Below are 22,231 nucleotides of genomic sequence, written 5' to 3'. Positions count from 1 at the left end.
TGCTAGACATTAGCTCCATTATGGTTATCCTCTAAACAGAAAAAAAACTGTGTGGACAATTAACATTTTCTACCGATGAAATGTATTTCTGAGAGGTACTTACTTTATTTACCCCCATTGCTATCTCAACCTTCATTTGCCTAATAGGCACTGGTAAATCTTATGAACATACCACCAGTCTTTTACACCCCTGTAATTTTTGTGTCATTGCAACAACATATGCTGATTATGTGATCACCCTCCACCAATTCCATTCTGCCTTCTATACTAGTGCAGGTAGCTCCCTCTACCATTGCAGCACAATCCTCACTTTCAAGAATTAGCATATACAACATTAAACACACTGGCAAATATGTGGGGAGGAAGTGTGGGAAGCATTTTAATGTTAAAAATATTAACTTCTGAAATATTACCACCTCTTCTCCCCCATTGCTAGAATCCCACATTGGAAAGATAGAGGGACCAGTGAAAATGCAAAAATAAATAATCAAGCAGAAAGAGACTGCTAAGAGAAAAACAAAAAGCAGATATGCCACTATTAGAATACAAGGTATACCTATGGGGTATAGAATTACTTCTGGAACAGGTATGCTCTGCACCCAGTAAAGAAGATAAGACATGCAGGGTGGAAATGAAGGGAATACATGGTTATAGCTAGAGGACTGTACATGAATAGGTGCAATCTGCCTAGGCAAAGAACACCTTGAGATATGGTATATTATGTCAAGTGCAGTCTAAGGATAAAAACAACATGAAAGCACCTTCCATAAGTTTGTAAAATCAACAAGTGCAGTCCACCCAAGCAAAAACAACTGAGGGAAATCCTTTGGTATACATTGGATCATGCCAAGTGAGGTCCATCTGACCTAAAGCATCCAGAAAAAAACACCTTGCATAAGAGCTTTCATGCCATATTGATGTTTAATGTGCAATATAACAATGATACAGAAATCAATAAGTGCATTCCACTGAGGCAAAGTGCCTTGGACTACTTGGATTGATATCAAAACAGCCATGTGAGGTATACTCAGGCAAAAATATCTGAGGAAAGCCCCTTGGTAGATACTGGATAATGTCAAGTGCAGTCTATATGGACAAAAAACATCCAGTGGAGGTGCCTTGTGTAACAGACATAGTGCTATATTGTATGTATGACAGCATAACAATGACAGCCTGCTTCTCCTTAAGTGAGTATATTTAGCTATGAGATTTTGTTTTTGTACAAAATCCACTTGTGAGGAAACATCCACTGTTCACCAATCCAGCAAAAGGGAACAGTGGCAAAGAACCTCTGTGCTCCACTAGAAGAAAGGTAGGGGGGAGATGTGTTGGAGGGTCAAAAGGAATGATCCACTGAAGACAGTGCAATAAGTGTCTGCATCTTCCAATTTTGCAAAGCAGAAAAACCCAACTGTAGGAATCACTGGCTAGTAGGGATGGGCAAAAATCCATATTTGCTCTACCATAAATATAAATACACCACCAGAAAAGAATCTGGTTGTCTTACAGAAACACCCCATCTCTGCAATGAGCATCACAGAAAAATAGATGAAGTGCTAATATTAAAGGATTCTGCATAACTGCCCAGGCAACACCCACCATCAAATGTGAACCAGAAATGCAGAGGAAAACTATTTCTAAAATGGTTAAAAAAAAAAAAAAGAAAGAAAAAGAATGCATCAGTGAAACCAAAATGTCAGCTCACTCCAGTTAAAGTCACAAAAAAATTTGTGGATAATTGCTACAGACAGAAAATGATACCTGATTGAAGAGAATACAGTGATGTCATGAGAATAATGTGTGACATGTGTATTTGGAGTTGTCCACATTCTCACTTATACAATCTCCTCCAAGAAACATCTAAAAGACAAAGTGGAATGGTATATCTAGTACAACACACATTAGCAACTGATGACAAGTCTTTTTTTGACAACTCAGAAAAAGCTATATGAACAAGTTTCCAAACCCAGCCAATAAGGGTAACAGGAGAAAGATTATGAGAAATGAAATGGGGATTCCAATGTACAGAAAGGCAAGAACAGGAACCCCAAAAGGATTCAGTTTAAGACACATAACAATGAAGGGAACAAACAGAACAAAGATGACAGATCATAATGAGAGTATAAATTAGAAATAGAATGGAAGGAAAGAGGAGAGAAGGCAAAACAGCTCTCACGAGCAGCAGATATCTTGGGAAAGAAGCAACAATCGAGATAAATGAGAACATAAAAAGCATTTGTAAAGGGCACGGCAAGTATTAATAGCATAAATATCAGAATGACAATTATCACTAGCAAGAAAAAGAAAATAGGATGTAAGGAAAACATGTTGCAAAAAAGTATGTAGAAATAGGTTTGAAAGGGAAAAATTGGCAAGGGCACAAAAGATAACACTGAAATCCTAATCCAGAAGCCAAAGTGGATGAGGTGGACAAACAATACAAAAGGAATGGAAAAAGGGAGGAGAAGGATCTATGAAAACAGGAAAAGCAAAAAATGAGGGACAGAGTGGCATGACAACTAGAAACAGTGGTCTTAGACAAACCTTGATCAAATAACCAAGTAAAGAACCTGGACAAGTGAGAAACCAAAGAATGGAAAAGACAGCACCCCCAGCAAATGGACCACTGGTGAAAGCTAGACTAACAATGCTAATACAAGGACAAAGAGGAAGGAGTGTGAAATTGATATGCAAAAAAGATACATGGGTTGCAATTTCCTGAGAGAAGGAAATAGACCAGACAAAAGCCATGCTTGAAAACAGAGTTTAGAGGCATCTGAATCAAATGTGTTCAATTGAGATTGCCAGAATAGAGACTTGGATGGAGGTAAGAAAAGGGGCTGCTGCTCCAATAAAGGATGAAGTAAAAGAAATGATGACTGAGCAGGCCAACACATAGCAAGGAGTGATCTGTATGACAGAAAGAACCCTGGAGAGAAGCTTGATCAGAGGATAAGCACAGAGATGAAAGACTATCTAATCCTGACTGAACACATCTATCCCCAGAGCTGAGGGGTGCAGAACAGCAGACCAAAAGTAAGGGAGTTTGGCATTTAAATGGGTTGCAAATACATCAACTGAAAGAACTACTCAGTAGGAAAAACTTGGTTGGGGTGTTATATATGCTCTGTAACCAGATTTATAACACATGAAACATGACACACCACGAATGTGATGTTGTAGCTGTTAATCCAGTATAAGAGGTTGAATGTGAGAAAACACAGGGTCCTTGACTCAGTGTGCCATTGTTTGGAAATATAACTAATGATATTTGAATTGTCAGAATGCTCTTGTGAGAGTGGGATAAAATGAGTGAAAGCCCAACAAAGTAGATTCATCGATGGACCACAGATCTATAATCTCTGAAGAATATGAGTGAGAAAGGACTATTCCACTGTGATAAAAAAATCTCATCCAAGCAGACTCCCAAAGAAGGAAGTGGGTGTGACTGGCAGACTAATCTCAGGAAGAGGTGAGTAGGATCCAAGTAATGATGAGTCCAAGGATCCAATGAATCAAGATAACGTGTATAGGCACAGACAACCTGACACAACACATAAGGAGCAAAAACAAAATCAAACAGTAGTGCACAGAAACATAAATCATCCTCTCCATGGATGAACTAAAGATAATGACGTGTCTCCTGAGCTAAAGGGGATATGAAAGTAAGCATCTGTTGAATTTGGTTATCTAAATAACTGGGGAAAAAATCCCACCAAAGATAGAAGTATAATGAATCTATGGTGAATTGGGGTGTGTACAAAAGGATACATCAATAATATGTCTCCAATCTCCTGTCTTTCATGAATGAACAGCTCAATACATTCTACAAAACCCTCTGCTTATCAAATGAACAAGATATGTTCCTAAGGAAAAGGAAGAGAAACTGAAAAAAGGACAGAAGAATATGGGACTGAAACTGAATGTATAGACCCACTGACAGAACCTGCAACATTCATGCATCCATTGTGAAAGATTTCCAGATGGTAGGAATAAAGAATTGTAACCTAGTCCACACCTGCCTCTAAAGACATACTGTCACTAATAATAAAGAAGTTGAAAGGTTGGTTAGTTGGTTACTTTGGTGTTTTATGGCACAAAGCATCTAGGTTATCTGTGCCAAAATTCCAGTAAAAAGTTAAAATTAAAGTAAATTTAGTAAAATTCATAAAAAGAAATTAAGGTAAAATGAAACAAAGTTTAAAAAAAACATAAATAGCATTAAAACCAATGTTTACATCTAGTCTACAGTGGTAAGAGAAAAACTACAGTAATACAAGTTGTAAAGGACTTTCTGTAGCATAACTGTAATTATCATAACTTGTTAGGAAGACTAACAGGTAAGTTCAAAAAACCACCATCTGTCACCTGAAGTTGGCCTTTCCAGTCCTGGTTCTGAGTTATTTGACATTATGGCCATTTTCAGAAAGTAAAGTAATAAAAGTTCTGAAAGACTTCCAGCAAAATTTCAGTTATAACTCCCCATAATGACTAATGGGTAGTTCAAACAGCAGCGTTAGTCGCCTAAAGTTGGCCTTTCCAGTCGTGGTTTTGAGTTATTTAACGTAATGGCCATTTTCTAATTTCAAATCAAACTAGATGTATTTTGATTCTTATAAGGGAATCACATTAAAAAAAGGTCTAATGTATAAATTAAAAAAACTTAAATAGCATTTAAAAGATTAATGGCCTTTTAAAAAACTAAAAACATTTCCAAGGTGGACAGTGTCACTATCACCAATAACACTGTCTAATGTTATGTATAAGCCTTGGGGCAGAATGTGTTTAAAACTGTGCTGTCATTGAGAGTCATAACAACAGCAAGACAGTAAAATGTGGGTTATTGTGACCTAAGTGTTACACAGACAACACATTGGTGCATCAGTCCCAGATAAAAAAAACAATGAGTTAAAAAACTGTGACCAATGAGTAGTCTAGCTAGAACAACTTCCTCTTTCCCATACTTACGGAAGCAAGATTGTCAAAGTCCAACAGAAGGTTTTATTTGGAAAAGCTTGTTATCATGTTGTTCACTCCACCAGGGCATATGGTTCATGGTAGGGACTGACAACGGCCAGTCTCTCTCAAAATTTTAGGAAAATGATTACTGCCTCATGGATTATTGTCAACCCTCCATGAAAAATGGGAGAATAGAGAAGCAGAGGAAACTGAAAGATCAATAGCAGTAAAGGACTGATTAGGTGAATGAAAATAAGTGGAAGAACCAGTATTAAAAAGGGAAAGGTTGTGATCAGAGAGCATATTAGCACTTCCCCAGAGGGAATTGACTTCCATTAAAATCTCCCAGGATTAAAAAGGGAGATGGCAAAAGTTCAATGAGAACATCAAGGTCTGATTGATCATAGATCTCTCCAGGCAACAGATAGAGAGAACAAAGAGTGATGGTGTGACCCAAGAAAACACGGATGGCCTGTTATTTCTGTATAAAGAAAACTGCCGAAAGATAACTGTATCAGCAGGTTTTCGAAATGTTTCCTGTAAGGAAAAATATAGAGGATGGTAGGAAGCAATGAGTGTTTTGATGTCATCCAGATTAGAATGTAAACCTTGACCAGTTCCTTTGTATCAAGGTGGCCATTTTTATTTAAGTGTAGGCACGTTGGGTGGAGAACCCTTCTGTTTATGACCACATCTTGTTAGTTACTGTCTTTATTTGAGGGAGGTCTATCGACCTCCACTGATCTTGCCCTGGGTTGATTGGGTAGGTCTTTGCTGTTGGAAGAGGATTCCAGTGACTGAAGATGTGAACAAATGATTGTTTTGCATCTTGGGGTGGGAGAAAATGTACCCAAGAAAATGTCAGAACCCGGAACCAAAGGAAGTGGATTTTGGGATTCACTGGAATTTATGTTAGGGACAGAGATGGGTGTTGAAGTTGATTAATCAAGTTTTTTAACCATGGAGGTCAAATAACTTTTAATTTGGTTTGGGAACGATTTTTTTGGAGGTACTCCCACTGTAGTTATGGAACGAAGTGCAGCAGCATACGTATGAGATGAGGTGATGGACAGCAATTTTTGAGCCTCAGGATAAGTAATGTTATAAATCATTTTCAAATGCTGCACCTCTTTTTCTTCCAACCATTTAGAGCAAGTAGGACAGGTGAGAGCCATTACAACTGATGCAATGAGGGTCTGTTTCACACTCATAGGCATCATGGTCCTAGCCACAGCAATGAGCACACATCAAGAAACCACGACATGACGTCTTCGAGTGACCAAACCACTGACACTGGAAACATCTGAGAGGGTGTGGAATGTATGGCTGTACCCTGCAATTAAGATAACCTGCCTTGATGGTGGCAGGTGGACATGGTGATGTAAATGTCAGAACAAAAATATTAGTCAGCATCATAATTCCACCTTTGTGAGTGGAGATACACCTCACTGCAGAAACTCCTTGGGTGGAGAAATCTGTGAAAATCTCCAACTTAGGAATGTTCTTCAAATCCTTCTCAACAATAGGTATATCCCCAATTGCCTTTGAATGCAAGAGGAGTTCACTGTGTTGAGATGTGGATATTTCGAAGCTTCTTTACTGACTTTGGAGAGCTATCAAGTCTCTATAGTCCCTTGTGAATGAAAAAGGAAGACATTTACCTTAAAGGTTTGTATGAAAGAGAATGTAGTATAAGAAAATGAGGTACAACAGGTGTTACAGATGTTGAAGATTGCTGCTCAGAATCTTCGAGATGTGGTCGTTTACATATGGACTGATTTTTCACTATTTTATTTAAGTTTTTTTTTGAGGATTCATAAAAAAAGGAATATTTCAGTGCCCACTGACCCCACCCACCATGGAGCACTACAAGGGGAAACACTACAATGCCAAACAAGGACACTGCAGCAACACCAAGATTTTGTGAGCACTATACCCAAACACCAGCATCAGATACGATGTCCACAACACCTGTTGAGAACATCCAACATTGGTACATGGTTGACCCCAGCCAAAGTGGACCAGCTGATTGACCCAAGGGGGGATCCACCCCAAGGTTGCCGTCTACAAGTATTCAAGGCTAAAGTGGTGTGTTAGGGTTGGTCTCCTCAACCACCAGGATCCTCTCCTCCCCTTCATGGGTCACCACACACAGCAAGCACGTGGGTGAATGTTCAGATTCCAGAGACAGTAAACTGAAAGAACAGAACCTTGCCTGGGCAGTCCCCTCACCACGTAAGGAATCCACACCGAGGGGAAAGTTGAAAGGAAAGGAAATAACAGGTTTGCAGAAAGGAATGTCAGGAGTAGGAAAAAGGTTGAGGTGAAGAAAAAGGGTCGTGGACACTCAAACAAGCAAAGATTGAGTAGAATCAGTAGATCACAACAAACACAAAGATAAGAAAAATTCAATTCCAAATATTGATCTTGGACTCCAAAGACTCAGAAAAATCCTCAAAGACCATTTAATGCAGAAATTGGTCTCTAAGAAGTTCCCACAACAATTAAATGGAGAAATGCACACCTACAAGTAATGCATCCCTATCAACAACCCAAAATCCAAGTGGTGTGGGACAGGGTTGAAGCCAACAACCTGACTATAATAGACCACAGAGGGGTCTGGAGATTGTTCAAGAACTAATCAGGAGACTGGTGGAAAGCCTGAGATACAACTGTAAAGAGGAAAGAACACATAAAAGGCTGATCAATGGAATTTGAATTATAGTAAACTGGGACATATTAAAATGAACCAATACATCAGGATAAGAAACCCCACAAGTAAAGAAGATCTAAATGCTAAGAATCCAAATAAGGATTCAGGGTGCATTTGTAAGCAAACGATAATCAGTGCAAAAGCCAAGGGGGATTAGGTATACCCATGCCCACATTCACTTCAGTAGCAAAATATTGAGCATGAACAAGAATGTTAGGAGAAGGATGAAAATAATAATAATTGGAATGAGGTTCTTCTCTGAGCAAGGAAGATGTAAAAGAATCAAGAGCTAAAGGGAAGACGTAAAATTTGACAAACCTGATCAATGAGGTGTAAGAAAGGTGTGGTTAGCAGACTCACCTGACTGTCAGTGATATATTACTGGCATAAGACAAAACTGTCCTCTCCTGATGAAAAACCTACTCAGAAACATGGTCCTGGGGGAAACAATGTGTAGAAATAGCAAAAGCATCCAATTACCACTGTATTAATGCCTAAACCACTAACAGCTCAGCACACTAGGGACTAGTGTCATGAGTTTCATCCATAGTGACAGGAACTTCTTCATCTGCCACATGAAACTTCTAAGTCATAAGTCCATGTGAACTTTTGAAAAAACAATAATATAGAAAAATAGCAATAACATATACAAAAACATAGCAAAATCCACTTAGAAAACACATCAAAACACACATCTGATCACTGTAATGCTAATTACAAAAGTAAGGATTGTGCTGCAATGGTGGAAGGAACTACCTTCACTTGTACAGAAAGTGCAATGGGATTAGTGGAAGGTGGTCACACGATCAGCACATGTTGCTGCAATGGTGCAAAAAATATAGAAGCATAAAACAATGGTGTTCTATCCATATTACTTACCAATGCTTATGAGGCAAATGAAGGTCGAAATAGCTATGGGGGAAGAGGTAGTACCATTTTGGAAATATTTTCTTAGTAATAGAAAAACAAAGTGTTGAAATATTTTATGACAATTTTACAAGCCTGTAATATTAATACCATGATAATGAATAATATTTCTAAACAATATATTACTTTAGTAAGTTCAATTTGTGTCATCTCTTTTTATCTGTTATGATACTTTTAATACCCTTCATTAAAGAAGTGTTATAAAGAATAAAACAGTAAAATTATTTCAAAATTTGTTTATGATTTCTTCTCACCTGTAATAGGGATTGACAAAAACACCATATGGCAGAAGAAAAGCACGTTCCAGTTGCAAAAGTTTGTCATTATATTCTCGCATGGCTAACAAAAGACTACAAAAATAATTGTTATAAATTTAGTATACTTTAATCTTTTAAATTAAAATTTGCAAAATAAATCTTATTTTCATCATTCAAGAAATGTAACCTTGTTCTCTGTTTACATTACCATTATGACCTGTCCATTATGGAAATCTCACAAAATAAAGCTATGTTAAAACAAGTTAGAAAAACACTATAAAGAGTTTACAAACAATTGGAATTTATATTCCATAGGACAATCTGACTTTAGGAAACAATGAGAAATCATTGAATAAAGTTTCATAAAAGTTTTACATTGATGCACAACAAATATAAAAATATAGAAAAAGGGTTTGCCAATTTCAAGACGCAAGTTTCACACAAATATTAAAAAATTCAGTTTGCATTGGACATTTTACAAAATGTTCTTTAACATACAGGTAATTTAAGAAGACACTAGACTGTGTAAATTTAAAGGTTAGATCATAAACTTAATGTTTAGTACTTTATGTCTCTTCATAATTATTTGTAACATAATAAAGGGATTATTTTTTGGACTCAAAGAAAATCTGTAGGAAATCCTACTGATCTGTCAGCTTGTATAACTACCATAACTTCTTAAAACTCTTACTTTTTAAAATATTAATCACTTTAGAAACAAATATTTCCAACACCCAACCAGAAAACATATAATAAAAAAAAAAGTATTGATAAAGACCACAAAGATGTCTGCAATAAAAAGATCTGTAACAAGTTTTAAAGAGTAGAAAAGATGGCAATGGAGCAACTACTTTGTAGAAAGAAATACTGTTAAGACATGATTCAAAATCTCAGAAATATGGAAAGTTAGGAGAGGTATACAAAAGTTTCAAGTCCAAGAAAGAGTTCTAAAATGTTAAAACATAGTATTAAACTTCCTGGTGCAACATGGTCTTGTTGTTAGTGTTCATGATTTATAATTGAATGGTTGTAGGTTTGAGGCAAGCCCATGACATGGTGTTCAGGCCTTAGGTACAACATTTAACTTCAATTGCTTTAACCTACCTAGCAATATAATAGGAACCAACAAGTAGCTGAAGGTAACCTCAATGGACAAGTATTCCATCTAGGATGCACTTGTCACAATTCACATGCACTTATGCTACAGGAAACTTAAATTTACCACCAAACAAACATCTTTTTTAAGAGGGAAAAGGAACATATAAAATAAATTTTACGACTGAGTATTTCTCTAACAACTCACCTTAAAACATTTGTAAAATTGTAAGATAAATCACCCTTAAAGACAGAACAAAAATGAAGAAAAAGATTATTACCAATAAGCCAAAACTACCAAGATATTAATATAAAAAGGTTTTTTATCATAAATCACAATTGCAAGATGTGATTCAAATGAAGAGCTGTCTATAAAGTTATCAAATAAATCTCCAAGGTTGAAGTTCAAATTATTAGTTGAAAATCAGTTATGTATCTGTCCAACCACCACTGAACAGATGCATGTGATTGATCTCTAAAGGTAATGCTAACTCACAACATTTACCACTTGTCTGTCAATTCACATTAGAAATAACATAGAAGGGTCCAATTAGTGTGAATGCACCTTCCATGAAATCCAAAAGTCAAAAGACAGATAATAAAAAACAAGTAGTAGAAGACACCAAAGCAAGAATAACCTGCAAAAAATAAAATGGTTGTGTAGCATTTGAATCTAGCAACAATTAGAATGATCTAAAAACCTCCTAAATATATTTCAAACACTGTTTTTCTGTAAAACTTTATCTGTTATCTTCTCTACACTAATTCTATATGAGGTTGTTCAATTTGACCAATCTCATAACTACCATAAACAGTAGAAAATAAATCTAAATCATCCTTTTTCTTCTTTCCATAGTAACTTTAAATTGTGACTTGAAATAACATTTGTTTATTCTAAACAGCTTTAAAATTGTAACAGTATATATTTGTTTCTACTTACATTTTATAGTTTTATTGCACTTTGAACCATGTCTAACTAACAATTTCATCATACAAGTTATAAATAAATCAGCAGATTTGAAGTTCACATTATCCTATCAAATTATGTAATGTGTAGGCTACTTGTAAATTGCCCATGAGCATATAAAATAAAAAATTATTTTTCTATATTTTTCCTATTCTGATCTTACCTAACCCAAAGAGTTTCTAATCTTTACATCTTAGTTACTTTTATAATAATAAAAGAATGAACATGAAAAACAGGAAATATAGTAATTATCTATTTTTTTTTCCTTATGTCAACTGCCAAATGTAACTCTACATTTTTTGTGCTAATGGTACTACTGCAAGAAAACAGACAATTTCCTATAACTAACAGAATTTTCCTGGCTTTCTAACAATGCAACAATAGTCTAAAAATTTAGCTAAGCTCATCGATATGTTTCAACTGGAAGTGAAATAGACAATTCTCTAAGCAGAAAACAATGTAATATGCCAATTTATAAATTAAAACTTGTGAATGAAAGGATGTGACAGGTGGGCATAGCAAGAGTAGTCTGATTGTTTATTTCATGGCTCCGTGACCAAATAAAATTGAAGACTCTAAAAATTGTGCTTTACCTTAGTAATAACATCATAATGAGTAATTTACTTTTAATTTTGTACTTCTCAGAGGGGTGGTAAATAAATTATAGAAGAGAGAACACCTACCTAGAGAGTAAATGTCACAATTCTTATACTAGGGGAAATTAAGGGTTTTTTTAATATTGCCACATGAATTTGCACTATTACATGATCATGTTATCATAAATTAAAATCCTCAACCAAAAGGAGTGAAACATACTTCCGTGTGCAATTGTTCTTTCTATAATTCATGCTTGAGAAACCTTTTTCAAGGAAGCAATGAATAAATGTGCACTAGAAAGTGATGAGGATGGGTGGGAATGTATGTGAAATTATCTATTAGAAATACATTTTTAGGCAAGGAAAATGTTAACTTCCAAAACAAATTATTCACTTCTTTTCTACAGAATAATTAGAATCCCACTCTGAGATAATGGAAGAACTGGTGCAGAGATTACCTAGATAAGCTTCCTTCAGAAAGCATCTGAAGAAAGCCCATAGGGTATGACACCTATTTCAAGGGCTCCATAGTGATATACCCATGGGAAATCACATCTACTCTCATCTATAATCATCCATCAACAAGAGTGCAATACACCTACATGCACAATGACTCCACCTACATTTCTGATTCCTGAATCTCCAATGAGGCAGTGAAGAAGCGTGCACCAGAAAGTGGGGTGGGAATGTGTGAAATGAGTATATATCAAAAATAATGTCAAAAGAATAATATTCACTTCTGAAACAACTACTAAGTAGCTAAAATCCAATGTTAATATAGTAGAGGAACTGATACTGAGATTGTCTAGGTTGGCTTCCTTCAGAAAGCATTTATGGAACTCATGGGTTTTAACACATGATGGCAGAGGCCCCATAGGAATACAACCATGGAAGAGTGCATCTTGTTTCATCCAATGTATATTCTTTGCCCATAGAGGAAAATGAAGAAGGCAAAGAAGGTATAATTATACCACAAGGATGAGAAAAATAGGTATATATTCATACAAGTACTCACAGACAAGCTATTGGACAGTCAATACGTATAGTAAGGTTGGGTCTCCTTCAGGCCATACCTTACTTATTCATCCTCTCAACCATCAGTCTTAATCATGTTGGCTGTAGGAGAAAGACATCTATACAGAATCATGTCTTTATGGTTACTTATATAGATCACTACTTGATCATCAGTCATTACTGGTTCCTGACTCCACACAGAATAATGTCTGTATGGTGTTTATATCATTCACTAGTCATTATTTGTCCCTTGCCTGCTGTGAGATTAGGGTATATATGGTGTGTTCACCTCAATCTTTCATCAGTCAATACAGGCCCCATGTAAAAAATCTTGAGGAGGGTACTGCATTATGTTGATAGAGTAGAGATAATAATATCCTCGTTCAATCATCAGCCTTTACAGGCCACATGCCAGCTGTGGAAGTGGTGTATTTTGTTTCTTAATATGCTGTAGAATGGAACAGTAACTGTGTATGATCTCAACACTGTTACATAGATTGTGTCTGGTAGAGGACTTGTAGGATAAAAGTGTAGGAAGGAACAGTATAGTACATTGTATCATTGGTTCACTTGAAGATTGTGATTAATTATAATTATATGCATGAAGTAATCTGCACTACATTCCAGTGCCACCCCATCTTAACTTCTCACTGTAGAAGGATTATTTGTTCTAGTCCCAACACTTAAGTTCAAATTAGTGAGGATTCTCTATTGTAACTGACAAGGCCTTCCCATACTTGACTTGATGAATGGGAGAGGATTCATGTCACAGAATGTCCCCAAATCCCTTTTGATTCCTTAATCCAAAAGTATCTTTTATTGGAGACAGTGCAATGGATAACCACAGAACCCTATTTTTAAAGGCTAGCAAATGCTAGTAGAGAAGTAGGAAGAAACACTGTCTTGGCACTGACTTTTTCTAATGGATCAGTACATTTTATACACCACATTATTACATGTACCTTAAAGATCCTCTTAATTTGTATAGCATCTTTAATTTACATATACATATGTAGAGAGAGAGAAAAAACTATGAGGAAACCTTAGGTGGTTATACAGAGCACTCACAGCTTTATATTATTTTTTCAAGAGTTTTTGGAGGAAATTTGAAGTTGATGAAGTGTTGTTTTATTTTGTTGATTTTATTGGTTGAGAATAGTTTTGTGGCTGTGTTTATTTGGTTTCATAATACGTTAGGTTTCTGTTTGTTTAACATGCTGAATTCCAGGGAATGTATAGTCCAGTATGAGTTACTTTTCTGTGGATTTCTGTTTTGAATATTGTAACAGTTCTTGTGATCTTGAGGTTGAGAAATGCCATGTGATTAGTTTTTTTGTGTTCATGAGTGAACTTAATGTTGGGGTGTATGGAATTAATGTGGTTGAAAAAAACAACTTGTGTGTTCTGTAGATGTGAATCCAGCAAACTAGCCAACATTTTCATGATATAGACTGAATCTCAAGTGATCAATTCAGTCTTATACTCACCACTGTACTGGTACAGATATGTTGATGATACAATTGCTACATTAAATAAAGTCTTTTTAGTAGACAGTAGAAAAATATTTTATTTTTCTGAAACCACATAATTTTAGTTGTTTTTTTTAAATTTCAAACAATTTCATTCATCAGTATTGTTTTTGGAAAGACCTGTGATGAGAATGACATTACATAATTACAACATAAGTACCCAGAATGATAGGGTTAAAGAAAGAGGTTTGTGATGAGGCACACAGAACTATCCAACAGAACACAGCAGTCAAGGCAGGCCTGAATGTTCCAGCAGAACAGAGATGGGAGAGAAGTACAGTTTACTTCTACCCTACTGAAGTCTGAGAAAGAAATGATCAATTCAGGGAGGGGAAATGAGAGTTGTGGGGGAAAAGGGTGTGAGAATCATTAAAGAAACAGATATTGGAACAATAATAATTGTAGGAAATAAGTAGGAGAGAATGACAGAAAGGGCAAAAAGACAACAACTTGAGAGGGGCATTCACAAGATCAAGCAAAATCCCAACAAGGTCTCGTTCAGACAAGGGAGCAGTGCAATAAGGACAGGAGAGAGTGAAGGAGTTTAACAAAATGAAAGAGACAGGGTAAGAAACACATCTTGCTACAGGGACAGGAGAAAAGATAGGATATAGCAACCCAAAAAACTGAGAAGGGCAGAGGTCATTATTCTTTAGTCAAAAACCAAAAAAATTTTCCACCAACAATGAGAGAAATATAGTGGATGAACAAGAATGCAATAAAAATAACATCACAGTAGTGGAAAGTTCAGTCTAATGGACAACAGACCAGGTAAATTCCACGTGTGAGGGTGAAGGGAGGATAACTCTCAACAAAGAAGGAAATTTTGAGAGTGCAAACCAAAATAGAGAGAGAAAAGGAATCCATTGAACATGTATATCAAGACCAAATTGGCATTAGAGGCATTAACAACAGGGCCAAAGGTCCAGAAAGATGAGATAAATAAGGGAGTAGATATAGAGAAAGAGGTAATAGCAGGTCAAATTGAGAAAAATGGCAGCCATAACCAAAGAAAGAGGAACAGAGGACTGTAAGACAACAAGTGGCCAATCAAGAGTAAACCCTATAGAAGATCTGGGGGCGCAAAGGCTATTTGTTGACAGAAAACATAGACTGAAAGGGGCAACCGGCCAACAAGAAGGAAGTTCCTGGTAACTGGTGATAGAAGTGTAGAGACAATGGCCAAAAGTAATAAAAAGCCCTAGAACACAAACCACAAAAATAGTTAGAGCAAGAAAATGCCATAAAAAAGAATGAGTGAAACAAGTGCATAAACTACAAGTAGAACCAGGAATGGGAACATATACAACAACAACAAAAAATGTTCCAGCATATTGATGGGGAAGAGACACTAGCCTAATATGCAAATATTGGAAGACCTACATCTATAAAAAATGTATTTCAATCTTAGAAAAAAGCATTAAAGAGGGGAAGATATCTGCTTTGAGAGTTGATAAGGGAATGTAGAAAGTAGGATGTGCATACAGTCCAGTCCTCATAACAATTCCTGGAGGAGAGGCTCACAGAAAAGGACAAAATACTACAAAAAAGAAAGCCCAGAGTGTGTAAGATCCATCACAGGAGATACATGAAGGCATGCTTAAAATGAAGGAGGGATTTTATAAAACCTAGAATCCTCAAAAGGGAAAGAGCCTCTCATGCAGGGTGAGAACAGCATGTATAAAACACAGTGACCAGATAAGCTATAGTTTATAAGTAAAGAAAATAAGGTGAACTCTGTTGAGATGAAAGAAGGAAATGTCCAAAAGTCTTCAACAATTAGTGGGTGTGAGAATGAATCAAGATTCCAAAACAAAGCCCCCCTCCTCCCAACCAAGTAGCTAATATAACAGGAGGTAGGTAGGAAAAGAGAAAACACCCCAGAATGGGTTAACAGGTACAAACAGTCAAAGAAAAGGAAATCCAGCCACAGGTCATGAATATAGCAAGCAAAGGCCCCCATGATACTAATGAATACAAGGGTTGACACTCAGGTAAAAGGAAAAAGCAAGAAATGGGAAGACGCAAAAATGGGTGAAGGTGATGTAGAAAATGGAGATGATGGGCCAGAAAGGATGTAGGAAGGTGTTTCACCCTTACCTCCAATGGCCAACCACAGACTGAGTGAAAACGACTATAGATAGGGTTGGATAAAGGTGAAAAGGAATTTGAAAAGAAAATAAAAGAAAGAGGAGAAATAAAAGAGAATAAGGAGATAACTGTTTTGTTTAACATTTTGCACAAAGCTTCTTAAAGGCTGTCTGCAGTAGCTGTCCATAATTCAGTAGTGTAAGACTAGAGGGAAGGCAGCTTTCATGTGTGAGCATCATTATGAAGGAAATATTGCTTGGTATCACCTTGGAAAATGACCAAATCAGTAGAAATCAACTCACTAGGCATAAACATACATAAACAAATTTAATGTATATTTGAATTGTACTTGCACATTCTTATAGTTCATGAATGGAAAATACAACTTCAATGCACTAGTTAAAGAGAAAATATTAACCATGCTGAAAGACAACAAAACACATCAAAACAAACAGTATTTTACACATTCCATATCTTATTGCTACAACTTAAGTATTAGTAGTTTAGTTTTAGAAAATGATAAATGTCCTATAATTAGATGTTAGTAACTGACATGGAGTGTCTATAGCTCCTCGTTTTTCTCCTCACTCCATTAACAGTGATGATTTAGAATGCATTACTGAATACTGATTCAATACTAGTTTCTTGCTCATCAGTGAAACTAAATTCTGTGATGATTCTTCTACCAAGAACTTTGAAATTTGATCACTTAGTCAGCTATACGTAAAAGACAAATGTATAACTTTCTAATAAATCCTTTATTAAAGCTATTTGCAATAGCAGCCATAAAAGGTCAATTAACAATAAAAGGCAACATGCGAAAAGGAGAATTTGTTGTTTGTGAGAGAGAGCAGATGACAGGTTTCATACTTTGTATGTATGTCTATGGAAAGGTCATAATTTTACCTGTCTTTCATTACTCTTGTTGTTATGTTATTAAATTGCAATCACAATAAAATGCATTTTGACAGCAAATACGAACAGCATCCTCAACAATGATTAAGTAGAAAATATTTTTCTCATAATTTTCCCTCAGAGCTAAGGTATACACAAGTAAAAATACATACAAGCTACCAAGTTAAAACTTATATAAGCATCCCATATTAAATCATCTCCCTAATTTTTGTATTAACAACAAGTAATATAAAATGTAAGCGTTAATCAATGTATGTGTCAAGTAGATGTACAAAACAAATGCTATTAGCACTGATGAATTTTACATTGTTTTAAAAAGATTCTTATCAGGTAAAGAACTGTCAGTAGTTGATAACATACAAAACACTTTAGTGAGTTATTTCATACTTCAATGCTAAGTTTTAATACAAGTGCATCAAAATTATCTCAAGAACAAGCTTACACAGCATGTTATCCATTCCATATCAGCAACTTCTGTTATCTACATTTTAAATATGAATAACAATACTTACTTGTCATTATCTACTGTGTCAAAATTATTATGAAAATTCAAACAATGCTGGGAGAAACTGTCAAAAGCCTTTTTCAAAGGACCTATGAATGTAAAGGTTATATAAACTCTTCATCATTTTAATACAGCATTCTTGAATTTTTAAAAATAATAAGTCTTCAAAGTATTTCAATTATAATGTGTAATTACAGCAAATTTTCCATGTTTCTTAAATTACATAAACCAATTTTTTTGTTATTTCAAAATATTCTTTTTCATTCTTCATACAATTTTCATTATCTAGTATTTTAACTTTGTATAAAAAAGTAATAATGCCCCTTTTGTGCCATTCTGAGATAAATATCTTTTTTGATGCATAAATATTATTTCAATTTTTGTACATAAACTTGTCAAGTCTTAATTTTCAAATGTAAAACTTATTATGTGTGGGAGATCTAAAATCAATATGCTTCACTTCTATTTCTATTTCAGTATACAAGAGATGTGTTATATTGTTTCACTATGAAATGCTTTTGGTTTGATTAATGCAGAACAAAAACAATTGTTTATGACTAACTTTTAAACAGTATTTATTTTTATATCATTTATAATTCAGTATTTTTTGTAGTTCTAATCAAAATATTAATATTTTTGTAAACCATAACCTTTTCACTTCTGTGAAAAGGAAAAAAATCTAATATTGTTCTTCCCTGGTATGATTGTAAAGTAAACTTTATCATATTCATATCAGTAGAATATTTTCCAAGCAATACACCAAAGCCATAAGTCAAGGTAAGCCACTAATTTTTATATAGAATTCTTTAGCTTAAATTTAGAAAGAAAAGACTTCTTATTTTCATGACAACTAGAGTGTACATTAAAATAAGCTTTTTTTTTTACATTTTTTCCTACACTTTGAACACAGTATTATAAAACATGAAAATAATCTAACTGAACCATTTAAAGCTCTAGTATATCACAAACCATAATTTCTATTTTCACAAGGCAGCATAGAGGCATTCCTTAAAAGTGTTTTCTATTATTATATATACATATTCACTAATTTCAAACTTGTATTTTGATTCTGAATACAACTAGTGTTGTTAATAATCTAACTGAACCATTTAAAGCTCTAGTATATCACAAACCATAATTTCTATTTTCACAAGGCAGCATAGAGGCATTCCTTAAAAGTGTTTTCTATTATTATATATACATATTCACTAATTTCAAACTTGTATTTTGATTCTGAATACAACTAGTGTTGTTAATAATATAACCATACCAATAATAATTTTAAAGGAAAAAATTCATTCATTACTTAGCATGGTTGCAATTTTTGTTTAAGTTGGGGCATGATGGTGGGTAAAACAAAATATGCAGCCTAACTAATTCAGCGAATGAATGAATATTTGCTACAAATTTAATATCACTGCTGTAATTGTAGCTATCATCTTAGCTGCAAATTTTAACTTCATTCCTTTTAGTCACACATTGAATCCTTTTTTCATACTTAAGATGTTTTTAATTAAACACCATGACTTTTCATCAATACACACCAACAAGCAACAACATGTAATAAAGTGACACTCAATAGTAACCAACATTAGTTTTATGATCATAACCCTATTATTCAGAATATATCTTTATCTCACAGCAGTAATCAGCTTTTTAAAAATATATGGTGGTATTTTTTCATCTCCAAAACAGTGTTAATAACATCCTGTATATTAATGCCATGGAATTTAGATTAACAATGTCTTGTCATAACTCCCATGCAATTGGTACAGCAATATCAAACATCACTATTAATGCTAATTGCTTATAATTAATATGTGATGCTACACTATCTCTAATTAGGGTATTTTCATAAAATATAGTAAATGTGTGCTGAAAAGTTGGTAATGAATAATCAATAATAACTGTCCACTCATATGATTATTTTTAAAATCTGAGATGGAAACTGTTAATTAGTTTGCTTGACCTAACCAATATTTATGTACCTATGTATCCTTTCACTTTTTAGTTTTGTTACTCTGAATCAATCACTTTAAATCAGAATGACAAACACTGTCCACTTTTCTCTTAGTTAAAGCTGTAGTAAAAAGTTTAGGTTGTTTTTTTTTAATTTTATGCAAAGCTGCAAAGGGGCTATTTGCATTAGCCATACCTGATTTAGCAGTATAAGACTAGAGGGAAGGCAGCTAGTCATCACCACCCACCCACAACTCTTGAGCTACTCATTTACCAACAAAGAGTGGGATTGAACATAACATTATAATGCCCCCCAAGGCTGAAACTGTGAGCATGTTTAGTGTAACAGGGATTTGAATATGCAACTCTCGCACTTCGAGTTAAATGCCTCAACCACCTGGCCACGCTGAGCCAAAAAGTTTAGACTGACAGCTCATACGACTTTTTGCTCAGACATGTCAAAAAACATTTGGTCAAATTGAGCAGTTCTTGTTGGATAACTTTGTACACATAGACCAAGTTTCACACCTAATTCTAGGACCTAAAGATCCATCAGTGCTTCAAGTTTGAAAAAAAAATTCATGAAAGTTTATGTATTTTTGGTGTGAAAAAAAAAGGAAGAAAATCAAAATTTGTGATGTAATCTCAAGCATTTCTTAATGGATTGTCCTGAAAATTGGTAAGTAAAATAAAATTTCAATAAAGTATACCTATGAAAATATGCAATAGTTTGGATTATCACAGATTGAGATAAAGAAGATGGAAAATTGCTAAACTATCACTCCTGCTAACAACACACAGGATGCTTTTTTTGGCTGCTACACAAAGTGAATAAACTGGGACAACTTTATGTAAAGTGGCTTAAATATTTCTACCATTCTTCAATTTCATAAACCTTAGATGAAATATGCATATATTTTAAAATTTTAATTCCATAAAGAAGCTAAAGTTTGTTTCTTACCTAAATCAATCTTGAAGTCATTTAAAACATTTCTATAATGAGCAAGGAAAGGTTTTAAGTGTCGTTCAATGTGTTCTGCGTAATGGTTAGCTCTTAATGGAAGCTCCAGTGAGTCAGTCAGCTTCAAGGCCAAAGTTCCTACTATTCGAGCTATAGTTTTAGCTGACTCAAAGTTGTGATCAGTGTAGTTGGCCATGGCATCAAAAACATCATATTCCGTGTGATAGAGAGGGTAGTCTGTGATCTATAAAATTATTACTGTTTAGGTTCAAACACAATTCGTCTTGTGAACTTTCAACAAGTTATTAATAATAAAAAAATCATACAAGCTTGATGAATAATTATTACAGGTAATAGAACAATTTAACATAGCTTAGTAGTTAATGAATTTAAATGATATTAGAAAAATGCAATAATAAATAATTAAAATATAAAGCATATGAAAAATACAAGCCTACAAAGTAACATTACCTATCAGTAGCACTTAAAATATTTTACCCTCTTACTATATAAGTGCAAAACTAAATTAAATGGGTGGTAGTCACATAGATATTAAAAGTGGGTTCAAATATTTAAAATACAGTGGTAGAAAACTGGTTACTTTTTGCTTAGCTAATAAGAACTAGAGAAATAATGTCACTCTATTACTAATATAAACAGAAATGTTTACACCCACTAGCACCACAATAAAATGGAATCTCTCTTTCTTGTCTATTTGTACACAACTTTATTCAAGCAAAACATTCTTCCTATACTGCACTAAAAATACATTTAATTGATAAAGCCAATCATGACTTTAATAATTAACTGCTTTTTTTAGTGAGATGCTAAACCTTGCAATTTATTTATTTATGAGTAAACTTAATAAAATTGTAAAGTTATTATAATACACACACATACATGTATATGTAACCAATGGATAATGTATTTGTTTAACTGTCTATCATATAGTCAGTAATATAAACAATTTAGAAGTTGTGATGTTCAAAGATTCATGACACACAGTTACTTAATCAATGAGAAACTCACAGATCTAGTATTTTTGTTAACATGTATAAATATTTGTCACTGACTGACAAGACTTGGTGTGAAAATGAAAAAAAACACAAAAGGATGGTTGAAACAAAGACTAGGTCAAATGAGTGAAGCTACTATTTTTAAAGTCAATGTTATGTTTAAATAAATGAAACTGTTAAACTGAATGTGAAACTACTGGAATACTTAAAATTGGAGAAACTCCTATTTTGTGTGACAACAGTGATACAACCTTACACTCAGGATGCTATGAAAAGCTCCACAAGGGCTAACAGCCATTAGAGGTAAGACAGCTAGTCAACAGAATTAACTGTCTACTCTTGAAAAATTCATAACTGTTCAGTTGAATTTGACCATCACTCTAATAACATACACACACATCCTAAATTGAGAAACACTTTATTTTTTTAAGATAATAGGAGAAGATTAACAATAGACACTTGAATTAACAGCCCAACATAATGTTCTGTAGTCACACACAACCCTAAAATTAAAATGAAATGCAACTATATTGTGAAACAGTTGATAGTATCTTTGACCAACAAACATCTAAAGGTTAAACTGGCTCACGGTCTAGTCCAAACTTAGAAAAGTTCTATACAAATATTTCAAAATGTTGTTGATTGTATTATATTTTATTTTACTTGTAATTTATTTTATGGAAATCTTATCTCCTGAGCACAAATATGCTAATAATGTAAATGAAAC

General features: G+C 34.4%; 1 protein-coding gene across 8 annotated transcripts in view; it reads right to left on the bottom strand.

The window, feature by feature from the left end:
* LOC143256871 (N-acetylated-alpha-linked acidic dipeptidase 2-like) overlaps positions 1 to 22,231 on the bottom strand; it is a 113,742-nt gene that overhangs the window by 9,201 nt on the left and 82,310 nt on the right. For 7 of the 8 annotated variants that reach the window (XR_013031592.1, XM_076514668.1, XM_076514690.1 and 4 more), the window contains 3 exons: positions 20,489 to 20,732; positions 17,576 to 17,657; positions 8,854 to 8,949 (listed from right to left, as the gene is read on the bottom strand). Coding sequence is in view for 7 of the 8 variants with exons in the window: in XM_076514668.1 (XP_076370783.1) it covers positions 8,854 to 8,949; positions 17,576 to 17,657; positions 20,489 to 20,732 (422 nt within the window). In the remaining variant the exon portion in view is untranslated. Of the gene's footprint in view, positions 1 to 8,853; positions 8,950 to 17,575; positions 17,658 to 20,488; positions 20,733 to 22,231 lie in introns of those variants that run through there. The other variant, XM_076514726.1, reaches the window with a different exon arrangement.

This window comes from Tachypleus tridentatus, chromosome 1 (genome assembly GCF_004210375.1).
Source record: "Tachypleus tridentatus isolate NWPU-2018 chromosome 1, ASM421037v1, whole genome shotgun sequence".
Classification (NCBI taxonomy): domain Eukaryota; kingdom Metazoa; phylum Arthropoda; class Merostomata; order Xiphosura; family Limulidae; genus Tachypleus; species Tachypleus tridentatus.
The sequence above is the reverse complement of the archived record's forward strand: the minus strand, read 5'-3'. Positions and strand labels throughout refer to the sequence as shown.